We start from the raw sequence: 19,446 nt of genomic DNA, 5'->3' as shown, positions 1-19,446 counted from the left end.
TTAATGTTTAGTGGAATACTTGTTGAGAAGTGACAAACAGCAAAGAAATATAACTCTACTTTATTATTATTGTGAAATTTAGTGGCTTCATTTTGAGAAGATACGACATGAAATCCAAGTGTATTTGCAGTTTAAAACCGCAAGCAGAAATTATTTAGTAGCTCAGGGACAAGTAAGATAGCATTGTTTGATTGCACGAAATGAAGACCAACTCATCCCAGACATGGAGTGATGGGATTTCTTAACCCTTGAGTTCATAATCAATATAACTACTTATTGTTCAGATGACATAAAACATGGTTCCAACATGATTCACTAATAATAAATAGCATTTGTAATAGAGAACAAAACATCAAGCTTTTGTAACAATACATTTATATCTCCCAACAATAATACCAAAATGACATTATTGTCAAAGTGCATCCCATGCTGACTTTGTACAGTATAAATAACTTCACAGAGGTGTTGCCTCCGCAATCTGTAACTTCATAATTAGGAAACAGACACCTTCATCACAGAGGACAACCCTGTTTTCAATCTGGAGAACTAAGATGTCATCCTTCATAAGACTTCACATTGGACTTATTTTAATAATATTTAGCAGTGAGCAATATTACAGGTGAAACATGGCTATCAACCATAGTGGACAAAGTGGACATAACATTAGCTTCCATTGTGCAATAACGAATATCCAACTGGTAACAATACCAAGAAAACCAAACTTCATGGTTTTTATTCTTAATGGCTTCAGAACCCCAAGTGACTTCATATAATATCTCAGAATTAACATACAAACATGCTCCATGATCTCATGTTTCATGATGTCATAACAAACCTTGTACATCTCAACAAATATGATATTAATACATCTACAACTGTTTCATAAAAATATATAAAAAATTCTCTAAAATGGAAACATTATTATGACATCCTGTGCACATTTTCCTGATGGTAAAAACAAAGTGAAATACAGCTCGATGTTATTGTGTGATTGTGGATGTCAAGTTTTGGTTTTGTCAGATGTGGGTGGAATTAATTTGAAAATAGCAGAATAAGGCAGACCTTTGTACCAGTTTATGAAATAGGCAAAAATCAAGCCAGGCATCAGGGCTGTTAACTTCAAAATGCTAACAGTCCAAAATGGATGTCCAGACCAGCCACATAGAATTCATTCAGATGTTTGAACATCTCAGATTTGCACAAGACCATCAGGCTGGCTAACTCAGTGTAAATTTAGACCATCAATCAGAAATCTAGCCCGTCCCTAGTGGTCAGATGACCCTAACGTCATACACTGCTTAATATTAATACATGTCTGACAAAAGTAAATAGCTTGAAGATGTTGAGTAGTAAAAACAAGTAACAATACCATGATTAGTTTTACAAAGGCATTTCATGATTAACCTGACAACATAGATTAGATGACTTCTGATATTGCAAATTGATTGAAGCTAAAACTACTCCAAGCATTCCTGTTTATCAAATGACCCCATTACATCACATACAGCTATAATAAACAGCACTGCTGTTTAGAACACTGTAAAACATAGATATCCTTAAAGTTTGTTATCAGCAGAATTCACAAGTATTGCATAGGACGTGATAGCTAGATGGTTATAACATGATAAAGAATCACAAAATATCTCCAAGGGTATAACATATTTTACAAAAGGCAATAATTCATGGACGGTTCACAAACAAGTATCATTTCTGAATTCATAACATTCAGACCAATCAATATGTTGCATAAAAACTACTCACTTCTCATCTTGCAAATGAGTAATGTAGTCTCTGGTGCCTGTACAGATGCTTCATATGTTCAGTCACATGTCATTACATCCTGATTGAGTAGATTGATGCTCATGCTCTTGATCACTCGATTATCTGGTCTAGACTCGGCTATTTACAGACTGCCACCATATGGCTGGAATATTTCTATTACTAAACCTCACTCATTCAAATGTTAAGTACATCACTTGCCATTCATGTGCACTCATGCAGGTTATTGCATTAATACTTTTGTCGATTCTGCTTTGAGACATGTGAACAATGCTAATTTATGCACCTCTTTCATGCTTTTGTTCATAACACCATAACACTTAGGACACATGTGAGGCATTAAATCTGAAGTTAATGAAAAAAAGAACAGTGTTAGGAAAATACGATTTCAAGGTCTAACCCCTTTTGTAACTTATGTTTGTGTGTAATTAAATGTGTGGAAGCAAGAATGGAGGAGGAGAGTGAGTATATACAGTAGGGAGTGAGGGTGGATGTGGATGGTGAGTGAGGGTGGATGTGGATGGTGAGTGAGGGTGGATGTGGATGGTGAGTGAGGGTGGATGTGGATGGTGAGTGAGGGTGGAAATTAAGGATTTGGTGAAAAATAAGACCAAACCAATTTTATTTCTTGTTTAACAGTTCACCAGTCACATTTTTCAAGAATAAGAAAAAATAAATAAATTAATATTCCTCACTTAAAAAACATAATCCTAATGTTTGTATTGGCCAAAATTGTTGTTTAAACATTGGGTTTTTTTGCCCCATATGCACTTCATAAATTGCCAAAAGTAAATACTTTTAGCTTTTAGAAGGAAAATTACTTTGCCGATTTTTTTAGGTTTTCTGAGCACATAAATCCATAAAACAAGAAGTAAAATTGGTCTCGCCTAACCAATAGCATGTGTGTATCTTGTTTTGTGACTAGCAAATGTGTGGATGCACTGCATGCATGAATGATTATTCATCACCAGATCTCGAGTTCACAATTATCTCACAGAAACACAATCTAGGAACCATATGACTAACAGACGTGAACAGTACTGAACACCATATTCCCAATTGAATGTTTGATATTCTTTTTCCATGCCTATAATAGATGTCATTCTAAACACATGAAACAATCTCAAGGTAAGTTACTTGAATCTCCCCGGATCTCAAAGTCGTTCCCTTCAACACTGAGATGCCAGTACCCCTGGCGATGAAATACGGTAAAAGCAGATGTAGGAAACTTAGGCAACATTTCAAGTCTGTTGTGCAACTCCAACATCCTGACTTGATGAGGCTGCTTTGTTTACAGAGGAAGATGATGAATCCCTTCTAGCATCTTCTTTCTGTGGCACATCTTTAGACACATCACTTGAGACAACAGTCGTACATTCATCAGGTTTTTCAGAATGTTCATTACACTGACTCTCCCCACCTGAACCAGGCTTTGTGTCAGTGCTAGTTCCTGCTTGTGTCTGGGAAGAGTTATCTGCCCCTGATTCTGACTTCCCTGTCTCAGTCTCTCTTGACTTGGTAGGCACAGAGTCTGTACTTTGTTTTAAAGAATCTTTGTTGTTCAGATCTATGTTCTTATCCACCTCTGGGCTGTGTATTGGAGACTTCAGTGCTGGGTTTGGGAGTGTTGTGACAGAATTAAAATTTGAAAGCATTGGAATGGTCGGAACAGACACTTCAATTTCTTCTTCTGCAACTTCCATTTCTAATTGTTTCATCAGTTCCGCCAATTTGTTAGCTTTCCTCACCTCGTTCTGGTGAATTATTGTGTATAGGTGCTCCGTTAGTCTCTCCTTCAACTCGCCTTTATGAAACAAGTCCATTTTGGCATTGATAAACTCCTGCTCTGCTCTGTTGTACCGCCTCCTGAGAAAAAATTGTATTTTCATGTTGAATCTATTTACCAATTTATATCATATACATATGTATACCACTAACCTTTTTTCATAAACTTTTTATTCTTGTCCTAAAACAATGTAGAAATAATATAAGCTTAAACCCACTTTAAACATATTCTGTTCCTGCTTGAAGATATGCAGCACAGGCACTAACAATTGAAGTAACAGGGGTGGCCCAGAGGGTGTGAAACATTCTGTTTGTTTTCCACAGCAATCAGTATGTGAGGGTTATGACCCTTTGCTTACAACACTATTTAACAACAGCTGTAAGCTGATGTGCCATGTTTGAAATTAAGCCATATGAATTCAAGTGTATTTGTCCTATTAGTTTGTGTGTTATTTATTCTCCACTCAGCAATGTTTCTGCATATATCTGTGACCTTTGAATATATGGGCCAGACAATCAACATCAACATCACTAGCATTGTTCTGTGCAACTGTGATGTGATGACATGTGTCAATCAAGTCAGCGAGCCTGACCACCCGATTTTGTTAGAGGCCTCATGTCAGGCATGGGTTGCTGAAGACCAATTCTAGGCTGTATTCATCATAACCCTAATGATAATAGTTGAATTTCCTTGATTCATATATAAAAGGTGATCTCAAGAGCCCTAGGATGACAATTTATTCCCAACAATGCATGTGTTGTCACACCTGAAATACTGATCACACTGACATTTAATCTTGATTGACTTATGAAACACACCAAACATGTCAGCCTGAAGACAACAAGATGTATATTGCAATATTTTCATAATATATCTAACTCTTTTCCTAGCTCCCTTTCACCTGACATAATGAACTGTAATATATAAGCAAGTGTTTGTAATTTAGAGTAATTCTGGGGTCATATAAGGCAGCCGAACCTTGGTTTATGTTCATGACATCAGCCTCATTGTTCCCATGTGGGGAATCAAATCCAGGTCTTTGGCGCAAGGAGTGAAAGCCTTAACCTCTAGGCTACCCAATTCACTTAAAGAGTGAACTTAAATGACTCAACTGAGCTTCCATGTAGTCCATGCTGGCTGCCTCAATCTTGTCCCTGATTACCCCAACATCTACAGACAGCAAAGTGTCAAGACGTCCAAGCTCAGACTGAATCTTTGTCAGTTTCACAGATTCTGCCTTGGCTTTCTTCTTCCTGGAACAGACAACTCAACAATAAGCTGATTCAACTTTCTGACAAACACAACATCATTACACACTCTGATCTTATTTCCTAAAGTTATTCTGGAAAAAAGATTAGGAACTCACACAGTCATGACTAGTAGACAGGCAACCCTCTTCCAGTAATGCCTCTGACAGGCTAGTCAATAAGCCCATCTCCTGTTTGCCCCCCAAAACAGATGTCAGTAGGCTATCTTTCGATATTAATGGTCAGGTACAACTAGTACTGATAACAATAAGTCATCTTCTCTAGTGCACAGTCTCCAAACACAAAGTGATTGCTCCCTTTGCTTAATCAGAATCTGATCATTATTACCTTATATAACCCAAGCTGCCTGTTAAGCACTAGACGGTCATAATCACATGAATTTATCCAACCAGATACCCATTTTCTGTTGGATGAAGAGTGGCAATTTTAAACTCACTTGCCTAAGGTGAGATCACATGTATCACATGAGCTTTGTTGTGGGGCAGGACTAATGTATTTGAAACTCTCAGGTGTCAAGCTACAAAACACTGTCATCCATCCAAGGACTGTCCGAGCTCGACATTTCTTAACTTTAACTGATTCAAGGCCTGAGCTCTGTGCACAGGAAAACAGGACTAAACACTACCCAGAAAGTGCCTGTTAAATCTCTAAATCATTATCCTCTTATCATTAATTATCATCACCTTATAACCAGCCGACTCACTAGTCTGGTCTCTCACTACAATGGGTCAGTGCTGCCCCAGACAGACTAACCTCTCATTGATAGCATTGGCAAGGAACAGCCTCTTCTGCTTGTTGGCCTCTTCTATCATCTTCTGCTGCTTCTGGAACCTCGCTATATTGTCCAGTTCCACACTAAAACAAAGACATTATTCATATCTCTATTGAATGGATCAATATTACAGTCTGCAGTAAAACATACCACGCATAATACACTAAATTTGTTTTGCCAATTTCAAGTCTCTCATGTACAGACAACCAAAAGCTGTAAGACATTATGCCTTCAGTGTAGTCATACTGTATAACATTTTACATGTCGAGCAATATAAAACAACCTCCTGACACTACATTTCCCTTGTACATCCAAACATAACTATCAGGAGCTAAATACCTGACTGCTTCTGTTTCATCAAGTTCTCGCATGCTTTCCTTGTCTTCTGATGGCGGCTCATGTTCTACTTTCTGTCCTGGGTCTGTCTGCTTTTCTGAGGACACTTCTTCCTTCTGTTGCCTATCCATTTTGTCCAGATCTTGTCTTGGACTTGGTTTCCGTTGCCCCTGATCTGTTCCCCTTTGTCCTTTTCCATTGGCCTTCACTTTTGCTTCCTCAGGCTGCACTAGCTTCTGTGAGGGATCCAGCTGAGTCAAATTGCCAGAAGCTGCTGCTCCATGCCCTTTGGAGCTTCTCACAAACCTTTCTTTGTTTGGTACTTGCTGCTTCTTGAACTGGGCCTGTTTGAAGGCAGCTGTGTCTAAAAAAAACCCCAGACCATCAATAAAGCTGAGAAAGCAATTATCAGTAAGCAGAGATCCAGATAAAGGCCATATCAGGGTATGTATGGTAGGGCTGCAACGAATACACTATGTGGCGAATATGATATGTATCACAAATATTGGGTAACAAATACGAATAATTATTCACAAATATAATATTGTAGTTAAGTGACTGATGCACAATATGGAACCCCCATTTTGACTGTTGATTTGTCACAGTAATAACTAGTGATCTGGTATGTAATACACAAATTTGGTATGTAATACACTAATAGATATAGGCCACAGTACCATCTGCAGTCATTGCAAACTAACATGACTTGCAGTGCTACAATGCTAGTACATATTACAGTCTTGCATATTTCACATATAATAAGGACTCAAGTAAAACAAACTCAGATTAAAAATCATAACTGTTCATCCGTATTTAGTTCTGATCACCATGAATAACAAACTGTATTCAATAAGGGCAACGGTTCGATTCACCGAATATGTGAGTGTATCATAACAGCCTCAATGTACAGATAAACCATATGCATGATACAGTCGGAAATGATTTAGAAAATGTAGCAGATACACACCACAGCAATGGTTTATGGTCTTAGAATCATTTACAGATGTATCTATCTGAGAAAATATTGTTTTATTGCCCACTGACCTGTTTACACAACAGTGGCAATGTTGTGGTGCATATATGAAATGAAACACAAGATTACTGATATTCTATTAATTTCCATTCAGTACTGTTATTGTACACTTAAAGTTTTCCAGTACTCCTATACTGAATAAAAAACTGAGTATGTACTCCTGATGTTGAAAAATTATCTGGAGCCCTTACAAAGATCAGATTAGATGACATGAAATATATTGTACCACGTCTATGACAGTTTACGATATCAAGTAGCTTTGGCTTTCGTCAGTTTCTGTTGGATCTGTCCAACCAAGAGAACAAATCCAAATTATGTTGCTGCTCTTCAAACTTAGAGGATATCTCACAAATAATCCCTGGAGGCATTTCCCAGTTCTACATTATTATAATTCCAGACCTGATTATCCCAGAACTTGCCACACCAGTAGTTCACTAAAAAGCTGCTTATAGGTTTAGTTTTTTCAGATAAATGTGATAATTTCCACCTTGTAAACAAATAAAGTTGTTACAATATATACTGTCCCTCATTTGACACAAACAGATCTGATGACCTCAATCTTTGTATTGACATTCTACTGTCACACATAGACCAAAGAGAGTAGCCTTAGCTGACAGCAGCACACCAAGTTATCAGGATATTGTTAATGCAACTTGCAGATTTCCAATATGCACACTTCATTCAAGGAAGCTAGGACCCTTGGCAAAACAGATAACAACCAATACTTTTTTGAAAAAGTATCTAGAGAAAGTTTTGTATACACCTGCTTATGAACAGGGGTCCATTACATTAGGTTCAACTGGAAGTAATATTCATCAAAGAAGTAAATGCATCACTGTTTACTTGTTATTCTTAAGTAACATTACTTTTTCACCTGTATCGAGTCCATGCTTTTCATTCGCTGAGAGTGCGCAGTAGGAGAAAACAAATCGGTAATTCTTGACTTTAGGTTGAGGACACAATAATCAAATAAATCAGCTTAGTAAAGTCATTAAAACACTTGAAGGCAGTGGTAGGCAGGCTAGGCTATCAATCTGATCTTTTGAAAATGTGCACTGCAACGGAACCAGTAAATCCCCAGTGTGGATTTCATTAGTCTAGTTTCTAATTTAGCAAATAAAAGATCTTAGTACAGTTCAGGCTTCAGTTGAACTACATAGTCACTGGGTTGGGACGCTAAACGTCGGTGCATGCCTTGGCAGGAACACGACGTTTAGCTGACAGAACTAATGCTTAGATTGTGAGGGTAATTGAATGTTCCGGGTATTGCATATAGAAATTAGCTACTTTACCAAACTTAAGTTAACTTATTAAATATTTGCTGACAATTTCACCTGAGCTGTCACACGTTAACGAAGATTTGACGTGTAAGCCATGTCAAGCGCTTTCTCAATGATTCTCAATAATACTGTAAAACAAGAATAACCGGCCCGAATAACCTTCTATGGAAATAACTACGCCATCATCTTGTAATGAACACCTGTTACCTGTCCCTCCATTTGAGCTTTGCTTTATTCGTCTCAAGTCTTCGTCGCTGAAGCCTGCCCAACCGGCCATGTTTATTGCCACGTAACTCTCGCGAGGAAGCGCGAGGGTTATAGTTTCCAACAAACCTATAATTAATGTATGAAACATGGTGTATTGGCAAATTATTTTTCCTTTTCAACACTCAAATATCACATTGCTATATAATCAGAGGTAATGAAAGATATTTCTTTTGTGATGATTAACGATAACTGAACGCATTTATGTGTATCTACTGTTGAGATACTATATATATGTGTAACTTAACGTAAAGGGTATGTTTGAAACACGTGCGTGTGGAAGCAGACGACGGTTGTCTGTGACAGGTGCGTCTTTTATTCTGTGTTCGAAGGCTTACAAAATCAATATATGATGAATAAATCGACAATAAGATGTCATTTTTAGAAAAAAAAGAATATGTGTTATACATTTATTGAAGATGTTTCACCTAGGCCTGTATTGAAATGATAGTTTAGTTTCCTAAGTTCCATTTCTAGGTACCGAAGTTATAATCTAATTTTAGGGTTGTTTGGTTGTTGTTGTTATTGCAGTGTCAGAAATTATGCGGCGCGCAAACACCACTGCAATAACATTTTGATCTAGGAACTTTCTATATCTTCATAGTTTATCTGTAAATTTCGAACATGATCTCATGTACATTTGACAACTTTCTAAATGGCATCGTATTATTTTATCTTTGTCGAAAAAAGATTAAGCAGAAGACGGACAAGACAATGGATGGGGATCTGATATGCAACTTTAAAAAGTGCAGAAAACAAATCTGTTCGTTTGCATGGGTATGTTTTTCTTCAATCATGATCTTGCATAATTTCAAACATCCCATTTAAATTCTTTGGCAGCTGGAATAATATGTTGTTAATATGACCTGGGAAGCACGGAAATCTTTGTCCAATACATAAATGCTAATGCGCTAATACATACTAAGATCCCAGAGGCAAGTTAGTGGATATAGTTTTATAGTAGTTTTACATACGACAGAGCTAAGTTATCTTTACATGTATTTTCCTTCTGAAAATCTATTAATCGGCGATCACATGTATTACCTTAACAAGATTTAACGAAAGATGTACCTCTTTTTCAGGTTACTTCGTGTTCACGTATCCTTTTCTTTGTCATGTTGCCTGCAGCTGATTGACAGTTTTCAAGTCTGCTGAGTTTACTGTTGAGAAAAAAATAATTCACGTGTAGAACACCACATGATACTTTCATACTGGTTTGTACAGTCCGAATAGCCCTGATAGTATACAGGTGTACAATAAGCAGATCAGGTTATTGACTTCTAAAACGTATGCGGCGGTTGGGGTAGCCGGTGGTTAAAGCGTTCGCTCATCATGCCGAAGACCGGGTTCGATTCCCCACATGGGCATAATGTGTTGAACCCATTTCTGATGTCCCCCACCGTGATATCACTGGAATATTGTCAAATTAACTAAACTCACTCACTCTAAAAAGTATATCGTTCTTTTCTGAGAAATTGGGCTCACATGAGAAGACACTAGTTATTTTCCTAGATAATGGGGTCACTGTGTCAGTGGGGACACAGCGCTTCTTTATGTGTTCGGATACAGCTGTGATGTTCGAAGATACTTTAACTGTATATGTGTGCAATGAGGCAATATACATTCATAATTTTCACTTGAAAGTTGTTTTTGTCCGAGTATAGGTCATTGACTAATAGCATTTAAGTATGTATGTGCGTGGTATAAACCTATGTTGTAGGATACCGTCCTCATTTGTTGTTGTCCTCATTATGACATTTACGCTTGATAAATTACATTTATGAGTATTTTACAGTATGAATTTTTGTAAATACATGTCATTCTGTGACCTATGTCTATTGCTATGTCAGTTTATTATGAAAAACAACAATCCCTTTACCACCGTAGCTAGCTGACTACTTAGACACAGGTTTTCTTGGACTTAATGAAACTCATTAAACTGCAGCGACATCAGGTTTGCTCTTGCTTTTTTAAACTCTGCAATATCTGACTTACGCGTATTTTATCTAGGCCCGAGCAGACGCTCTGTTGTGTTCAGTATTGTGAGCAGCAATCTGCGCAGTCGGTTACATGACACATTATCTGCTATTCATTGAGCGCGACCATTCCATCAATTAAGTCGTTGCTTCTGACCAGCAAAAGCCACCATGTGTAACCCAGAGTTCCTCCATGTAGTATCAGACAGTATGATACAAACACCAATTTGCACATTATAATTAGTTCGTTGATATGAAGCATTTTATAAATATTGTTCTGTACGTAGCATGTTAGGCTATATAGCTATTTTCATACATTCTACCCAAGTAAACGCACATTCTTAACACTCTAAGATGTATTCTGTGACGAAGATGGGAGTCGAGAATTCAACAAATCAGTTGTTTGTCCAGCTTGTGAGTAACAGTAGTAAAAGTACATTCTGAATTTTCAGTGTTCCAATCTAAGCATCGTACTATATAAAGACATTCCACGAAGAAGCAAAGTTAAATTTGACAGGTACCTGCAACATTGCCATATACCTGAACACACGAAGACTCAAAATCCATAAAAAAAGATGTGTGTGTGTGCGTGCGTGCGTGCGTGCGTGCGTGCGTGTGTTTTAGTCGTGGGGGTGGGGAGTTGTAGGAGAAGCAAGTGCACAAGACATAAGTGCTGTCTCCATTCTTTGTTGCACACCCGGCTGTTCCTCACTGTTGCACACCTTTCTGGATCTGCCTGTGCACGTAATAATGTTTGTAGTTATTTGGACTGGCATGAGTCATATTTCCGTCAAGACGATAAATATTGTGAGAGTTTTAAGACAATCCAGCATTACATACCACTCATGCAATATTTTATCCTGATGCAGGCGAGACTACTCTGTCAGGAAAGTGCGACATTGTAAGAAGCAACGTGCAGCCCACAGAACAGTGGAAATCTGTGAGTATGACAAACTACATACACTGCATAATAATGGTTTAATTGTCCATATGTTTAACGAGATAAATTGTGAGAAACAAATTCGAAGTTGTGGTGAATCGTCCAATTCACAGTGACATAAACACTGGCATGCAATCAAAACACAGACATAATGTTTCGTCCAGCACTGCGGACACTCCTATCATATTTTGTGGAGAAAGAATGTGTTTGTTGAACCAACTACTTTGTCACAAACATTTCATTGATCTTAGGTACCCATACTTTATGCCATGAACATGAAAGAGATGATAGGGAAAATGTGTTTGCCCCTCAAAGTGTGGTGTTGATGTGGCTACTTTGATCAGCACTCTACGCTCAAATAGTTCAGCTACCGCCCCGTTAAATTTCTATATTTTGAAGTATGAATACCGACTGTCAGCTGCTTGTGTTTACATGTATTGAAATCAGTCATCCGCTTGTGATGTATAGCAAAATGTTCTTTGAAGATGTTGATGTGCAACTGAACGAAGCGAACGTGTCAACAAAGTGTTGCCAATTTTAGGTTTTACATGTATAATGTTTTCTAATATCCATAAGTGTTCCACACGAAAGCTGAACACTGTCATCGTTTCTGCTTTAGCACACTTGTACAATACACACACTATCATTTATGGTATGCTTTCTCACAAAGTTCTAAGTTACCCTTTTATAGAATTCAGTGCAGCTAAGTACTAATAAGACCATGCATATCGTTAGCGTTGATGAATATACTGGCATATATTAGCCCACATATTTTGTATATTTAATCCTCTGCAGACAGAAATCCGAGAGAAAAGGGCACAATATTTCTTTTCCCATGTGAATATGTATCAATATGAGGGGACTTTTAAAAACAACAACACATGCACTTACTAACAAACAGGCATCTCCCTTACGTGAAGTATTTGCTCCCGAGTCCTAGATCCACAGGAAGTGGTAAGAATGGTTGTTAATCCTACAGAAACTCCGAGTATAATTCTGGATAGCTGAACCAAAGGAAAAAAACAAACACACCCAAAACAACAGCAAAGGTTTCTGCTATATATTTTAGTTGGTGTGTAGGGAAAGAATGTTTTTTCACAGTAGAAGGTCTTTAACACACAGATGGTGATAGCGGGACAGAGGCCTGAAGTAATTATGGAGATCTGCACCAGAGCACTCTCCTTCTGGACATACCAAGTAAGACAAAAGCATGTTTCTCGAATTGTAGAGTCGCGTTAGGGTGTGCATGTGCTTGTGTGAAGGATTGATTTGAAGCAGATTGGAGAGAGGAGTTTCTGTAGAAAACATTGTAGTTTAATTCTAGACGAGGTAACAAATGTTAAGTCGACTGAATTACATAACACTTAGTGTATATACCTTCAGCATGTGCATTGCAAGGGCCGTTGTACATGTTGGAGGTGCCCAATTGCGCATGCTGTCCATGTTAAGACTAATTGTGTCAGTGTTAACAGCCTATCCAAGCCGCCTTGAGTCCGACTACAAAGAAGTCTTTGGTGCGTGGGATTCAGCCCTTTATTCTTCAAGTTCAACGTGTCTCATTGCACAAGCTACCAGCAGCCTACAAGCTATGTTAGGATACTAAGCCACGCCTTTAGAGGCTTAATTTTATAGGATATAAGTTCATATTGAAGCCAGGGCGGATGCGGGTGAACACACCAAACAGGCACGATATAGTATCGCCAGTGTAGTGTTGGTTGAGACAAGGACGCGATTCCACAAGAGAAAGCTGGGAACAGAATAATGAAGGTAATACTTGTTTTGTCAACATGTACTCTCGTCCCACAGAAGACGTTGTTTTACACCACTAAATGTTATGGATGTCAACTTCTTTATTGTTTACACAACGTTTCTTGCCTATTCCTTGCCCGTTCGTCAGGTGGATGGAGTGGAGCTAATAGATTCTGCTGATCTTTATAATAAATACTCAATACAGCCATCTGTAACTGTCTCTATAGTGACAGTATTGAATTATACTGATGTCACTGTAAGTAGTAAGTGGTGCACGACTAGAATTCTTCCCCTTTTATTTTCCCTGAACTCCGTTATCATACAGCTGGCTAGCGGAGTGTAGAAACGGGAAAGCGGGAAACTGTACGGGTTTACAGACTGAAAATACTGCTGAGAGCTGAGGTATGAATGGTATAAATATTGCTCAGGGGCTCAGTGAAACCGTTGCTAGTCCACTCTTTGATTATATAATACTGATAATTTGACTACAGCTGAACTAATGTGGTAGTTGAGTATATTGTATACTTGAATATATAATATTACAATTACTAACATTATACAGAAACACCTGCCCACTTTAAAATAATAATAAACACACTATTTGCGGTAATAGCGTTTCCGGTTTTATATCGTGAGAGAGAGAGAGAGAAAGCGAGCTAACAATTGCGTCTACAGCGCATAGGGACCAATATATTCACAGGATGCAAGTCCTTGTGTCTAGGAACCGAAGGATTTTGGAAGATACTGTCATGTATTGAGTCTACAGCTCTTAACAATTCATGTCATATTAGGCTGTATTGGATATTATCTTGATCTATTATCTTATATTAGCAACTAAGCAAGGGGTGGGCTGGATTATATGCACTTCTTTTATTTTTTATTATAATTACCGCTTTTTATGTTGCAGGTGTCCAAATGCATCATGGGGAAGTTCGCTCTGATCCTCATTTTCTTCAACAGTTCCCTCATTCTTTTTTATTTCGTGATGTACACCAAGGGACGAGTGGATACGAAGATGAATAACTTAAGACTATCTCAGATCCTTGACAATCAAGATTCGCATCAAAGTGACCTCATACCAACTCGAGGCAAAAGCCCAAATGCCATTGATGTACAGATTGGCAGACGACACATTAATGGACTATTTAAGAATGTCAGTGGGAGTTTTGATGGTTTTGGACAAAGATCATTAAAACACGATGACACTGAGAATCCTAAAACAAAGACTGTGATTAACAGAAACAAGTTCCTGGTCTATCTGTGTAATAAACAAAAACTTTGTGGAGGATGGGGAGTCCGACAGGCAGGGATTATAAGTACATTTCTCTTGGCAAATCTAACCAATAGAATATTTAAAGTATCCATGACATCACCATGTAAACTACAACACTTCCTAATCCCAAATCAGTTGAACTGGATACCCGATATAGAAGAACTTCGTGGAAAGTCTTTGTCAGTCATCCATGATGTTCATAATTCAACATTTTTGGATATTTTGAGGTGGAAAAATTTCAATATATATTACTCTCAGGATATTGTATTCGTCAGAGCAACAATGGACTTTACAGGAATCCTTACTCAGAATCCGGTTTACATCAAACAAGTATCCAAAATAACAACACAACCATCCGCCACATTCAAGGACAACTGGAATATGCTGATGGCACCTTCAATACAAACACAGACAGTTTTACAAGATATACTTGCTCTCAACAATCGTTCGATAAGTAAATACGAAGACCTCATATGTGCACATGTTAAACTTGGATCTGACCCTCCCACTGAAGATGTTCAGAATATACTGCAGATTTTACAACAGTGGACACGAACGAATCCAAAGGTATTCATCGCTACTGACTCTAATGATTTTCGAAGCATTTCACGGAGTAGATTCGGAGACAGAATAATAGATTCAGGAGGGACTGTATTGAACTTTGACACAGAGAGAGGCACAATCGATTCATGCCTTGGATTACGTACTGTCATTTTAGATCAGATGATTCTCTCACGATGCAAGATGCTTGCACTTTCCCATGGTGACGTTGGAAGGAATACAGCTTTCCTAAGAGGCACAAATAAGAGTGTTTTCATTTTCGTTAATGGTCATTTAAAACATTTCACAAATAATTACGATGTGATGTGACTCCCATTACAAAAGTTGTGATAAATGGGAGCTGATGGTCACGATACGCTCACCTGGTATTGAGGAGATGGATTTATCTCATTTATTAATGGTAGACAATAACTGTACGATATGATATAACGTGACGAGTACGAGCTTAGGAACAAAATACGCATTTTGATTAATGCTTTTTGTCATTTAAAGAAATGTACTTCTAATTGAGTAGGAAATTAGGTGAAATGTATAGTACAGAGGTAACCCCTTTCATGGACAAACTAATGTCTTGCAATTACATTTTTGGTATGTCAACAGATCCTCCAAAAACACACTTAATCTCTGGGTTTCCGTCGTAAGGATCTGTTATTACTGACTTCAGTTGCTTTCGAGCACACGACAATTTGTTTATAATGGATGTTCATATATGTAAACTCAGGCCTTGCATTTTGGATGAATGATATATGCCCTGTGTAGCTATTGCACAATGTGGTATTTCATTTTCAATAATTTTCAGTAATAAACAGCTCTTCACAGGCACAAATCATGCTTTCTGATTTATCATTAGAAGGAATTACACTAACAGCAGATATGAAATCTTGCAACACATCGTTAAAAAAGACATGTAAATACTGACACATAAATACTTTCGTCGAACGATAGACAGCCCATAATATATTAAGACAATTTTAGTGAGGTCACCCGCCATATTTGTTAAAGATTGAAGGTCGCACGTTATATCGTGACCACAGACATGCATTTCCCCCCCTACGCCAAAACGTTTTTGTGATGTGTGTGAAACAGGAATTTTCGGGCACATTGTGTGGGCATAACGTGAGGACAGGACATGCTTACCCTCGAACTTGCGAACACCTGGTGTCACTACTGATTGTCAATGATCCATTCGTACAATTTTCACAGCTGTTTTTCACTTTGCACCAAAATGAATCTGGTTTTTTTTCATTATGGTCAAGACCGGGTACTCTTTTCCACTAACCTTTTGTTGTAATAATTTTGTGTCACGGCTATTTACATTACTTAATTTTGGATAGCTGTTAACAGAGCGTTGTGTCATCGGTTTGAATCAAACTTGCTTGCACTGTCAAATGGCCCGAGTCTGGCTCTCCTAGCGTCACAGGTTTTGGCACCATTTCTTACTTCGAACGTTACCTTTTCAGACACACCAAGAAATAATCTACCAGGAGTATCAAGCCACAAAACACAGGGAAAAATCTTCACAGCTTCAACAGTACTACGAACAAATCGTGTCAAAAACTCAAACTGAGTTGACAAGTATCCTCTCACAAGAAGGGTTAAATGTATAATTATGCTATTTCTATAATGTGCATGTATTTTAATATTGCACATTACGCCACTTTGTCAGACCGGTTAACATGCAGAAAACTTCGTGATTACATGATACATAAATAGAAATTTATTGCCATTAACATGTATACTTTAACATAAATGTATGTATAACTTGTGGGTAGAATGCATTTCTTTCAGACACGATGTGCACGTTATTTATCTTAACAATCCCCTGCCTTGAAATCCCATTTAAAAGGTTCGAGTACAGTCAAGTACGTTATCTTTCATAAAAGCATAAACAAAAATATAATGTTGATGATTCGCTCCATGGACACAACATAACAACCAGTTATCTGAAATGGTCCTATGGATATGGAAATTTATTGTGTTTGTTGTTTATCCATCCATATATGATGCTGTACTGACGTTGTATTGTCTACAGTTGAGTGGTTATGGCTTATAATTGCATGTCTTTAAAGGCTATTGTAAATCTATCAAATCTGAAGTCTGCATTAGATATTCAAACACTGGACAATGGACTTACGTAATGAAATATGATAATGCGACACTGGAATGTATTCAACATTGTTCCAGTTGCTAAGAAGGACCTGGACGGTATGAAGAGAAAACACGGCGAGTTGGCGGAGAGGTTGACTGAAAGAAGCAGACAGTACCAGAAACTACAGGTTTTAACTCAGAGTTTGCTACTAAAAGAGCACACATATATATGCCTATATTATGGTCTAACAGGAATAAACAGCTATTAATGTTGACAAGGACAGACCATTGTATTTGGCAGCTTGACTCCTGGAGGTTCTTGGACTTCAGTCCTGCCCCAACAACGAAGTACATGTGATACGTGTGGTCTCACCTTAGGCAGGTGAATTTGTTCAAAATTGCCTCTGTTCACACAGCAGAAAATGGGTACCCGATGGGATCAGTCATGCGACAATAACCTTCTAGTGCCTAACAGGCAACTTGTGTTATCCGGGGAAGTTAGCGCAATGAGCTAATGGAGATTCTCGCAATATAAATGCACATATTATTATCTCCCTACAAGGTCAAGCAGCAAGATCTATGATGGCAACAAGGTCTGTGATAACCAGACTATTCTGTATTCATGAGTATTTTTAGATGACTCAGACACGTATTTGTCATGGGCCACTTGGATCAGTAGTTTGTAATAAGGAGTTGGGACAAAGTCTAAACTTTAAGGCCTGTACTTGCAGAAAGAAAGACATTATGTGTATGAACAACTTCTTTATTATATGTGATAACGTGCTTGCTAACGGTGCATAGTGTTAGAACCTAAGCTGAAAAATTGCTCTCACTAAATAAGTTGTTCATCCGTATGTTGACATTCCTCATTTCAGCTCCAATTTCCATGAACATATACATGTCGGTATAGTCAGTATCTGTCTGTATTCAGTCCTTGTACGAGTCACTCCGGCGACGGTGCATCACACCAGCTTCCTTCAACGGGGGCGGGGATGCGTCCATGATTGACCAGACTGCCAACAGATTGCAGAACTTCACCATGAACCTAACCACTGGAGGTACTGGTATTTAATTTCGCATACATGGAGTCAAGTTTGAAAACGCTCGCGAGCTAATGTGTCCTTTTTTCCATTTTGCAGCCTAAATAAGGTGTGTGTGATCTTAAACAGGTTTCAACAGATACAGGTACCGTGTGATAACCTACAGTTATAACTGGCTATGTATAAACCAAGTCACAAGATGTATACTCAGTAGCTATAGAGCTTTTCGTTTTTCATCAGATGTCTTGCGTGGGCAGAATTCCTCCACTCAAGGTTCTAAGGGACAGTCACCCCCAGAAAGTGAGTGCCGATTATATGATAAACAAAGCCATTATTCAGTAAGAGCATATGTATAATTTTAGAATAACTGATACTGTAGTTATATCATGGGGATTATGTGATGCCATTGAATTCATAACCAGGACAGCCTAGCACGATTCCCCTCAGGGTAATATGAGAGTCACCTACCTTTAAACTAAAGCGGCTTGCAAGTAATGTTGAACTTCTAAAATTAGATACATATTACTAACCCCTTTATATGCCAAAATAGGTATGTATATAACATGAAGACAGGCATAGCTGAGAACACTACTGAAACTCAACTATTCTCTGTTATATCCTAGGGGATTTTGTATTTCGGCCAAACAACACTCCCCTGTTAGCAGAGCAAAGCAGGTTCAGTTTGATGTTGGGGACACCAAAGTAGGCGTCATGCAACTAACTATAGATGAATCGAGGGAATGCGCCCTGAAGACTCCGAAGACACCTGGTGTTTCAAGATTGAAAAAAAACACAGTTCATATAGCAGTTTACTGAGGTTTACAGTTGGATTCAGTAAAACTGGCGTGTGTTATTGTTAAGGTCTGCTGACTTCGTATTTGTTTTGGACACTTTCAGCTCATGTAATTCTGAATTAGTAGATTTTAGTCATGGTTAATATGGGTTAGTGTAAAACTGATCTTACTAATGATAAACAGAGGAGGCTGTACTTGTGGCTCATTTCGCAGACTGAGGGTACTGTGTAACATCACAAACAAAATGTAGCGCAAATCGGATTGCGCAGCATAGAAAATATGACAAGTCTTTTTCTGTAAGAAGACTGGTTATTTTCTCTATGCTGCGCAACCCTACAGTTTGCCTGTGGTCACATTAAACCGTAACATAATATACGTCCAAATACATAGGTGCTAACGAGATGTGTACAGGTAATAGTTTGTGCCTAAGGTAGACCATGTGGTATTCTGTTGTCAATGTAGAATTCTTGAAAAGATAATTATGTTTCAGACTGTTGGGGAAAAATG

The 19,446-nt window shown here is 38.1% G+C and overlaps 3 protein-coding genes across 3 annotated transcripts; 2 read left to right on the top strand and 1 right to left on the bottom strand.

Annotated features, from left to right (window-relative positions):
* Window positions 1-358: 358 nt before the first annotated feature.
* On the bottom strand, window positions 359-8,551 carry LOC137298993 (RAB6-interacting golgin-like). The gene is made up of 5 exons (XM_067831454.1): window positions 8,462-8,551; window positions 5,945-6,305; window positions 5,587-5,688; window positions 4,678-4,818; window positions 359-3,645 (listed from the first exon to the last, which is right to left on the bottom strand). The coding sequence occupies exons 1-5, from the start codon at window positions 8,529-8,531 to the stop codon at window positions 3,021-3,023; spliced, it is 1,299 nt and encodes a 432-aa protein (XP_067687555.1). The 5' UTR covers window positions 8,532-8,551; the 3' UTR covers window positions 359-3,020.
* Window positions 8,552-9,232: 681 nt separating this feature from the next.
* On the top strand, window positions 9,233-18,851 carry LOC137299109 (E3 ubiquitin-protein ligase CCNB1IP1-like). Its single transcript, XM_067831612.1, has 11 exons — window positions 9,233-9,295; window positions 9,601-9,616; window positions 10,849-10,908; window positions 11,364-11,434; window positions 12,557-12,631; window positions 16,478-16,592; window positions 16,843-16,863; window positions 17,202-17,293; window positions 18,037-18,163; window positions 18,386-18,445; window positions 18,769-18,851. The coding sequence occupies exons 1-11, from the start codon at window positions 9,233-9,235 to the stop codon at window positions 18,849-18,851; spliced, it is 783 nt and encodes a 260-aa protein (XP_067687713.1).
* On the top strand, window positions 13,133-15,414 carry LOC137298420 (uncharacterized). Its single transcript, XM_067830685.1, has 2 exons — window positions 13,133-13,201; window positions 14,091-15,414. The coding sequence occupies exons 1-2, from the start codon at window positions 13,196-13,198 to the stop codon at window positions 15,324-15,326; spliced, it is 1,242 nt and encodes a 413-aa protein (XP_067686786.1). The 5' UTR covers window positions 13,133-13,195; the 3' UTR covers window positions 15,327-15,414.
* Window positions 18,852-19,446: the final 595 nt, after the last annotated feature.

This window comes from Haliotis asinina, chromosome 10, assembly GCF_037392515.1.
Source record: "Haliotis asinina isolate JCU_RB_2024 chromosome 10, JCU_Hal_asi_v2, whole genome shotgun sequence".
Taxonomy (NCBI): Eukaryota; Metazoa; Mollusca; class Gastropoda; order Lepetellida; family Haliotidae; genus Haliotis; species Haliotis asinina.
Note: the sequence above shows the minus strand (reverse complement) of the source record. Positions and strands in the feature narration are given on the sequence as shown.

Bases quoted from the DNA above. Each gene is read 5' to 3' on its own strand.
- LOC137298993 (XM_067831454.1), bottom strand. From the start codon at position 8,531: ATGGCCGGTTGGGCAGGCTTCAGCGACGAAGACTTGAGACGAATAAAG. The intron at 5,689-5,944 runs GTATTTAGCTCC...TCTTTGTTTTAG, and splicing joins GATGAAACAGAAGCAGTCAG to TGTGGAACTGGACAATATAG. The intron at 4,819-5,586 runs GTTAGTCTGTCT...TGTCTGTTCCAG, and splicing joins GCCAATGCTATCAATGAGAG to GAAGAAGAAAGCCAAGGCAG.
- LOC137299109 (XM_067831612.1), top strand. From the start codon at position 9,233: ATGGATGGGGATCTGATATGCAACTTTAAAAAGTGCAGAAAACAAATC. The intron at 16,864-17,201 runs GTTCGAGTACAG...ACATTGTTCCAG, and splicing joins CTTGAAATCCCATTTAAAAG to TTGCTAAGAAGGACCTGGAC. The intron at 18,446-18,768 runs GTGAGTGCCGAT...GTTATATCCTAG, and splicing joins GGGACAGTCACCCCCAGAAA to GGGATTTTGTATTTCGGCCA.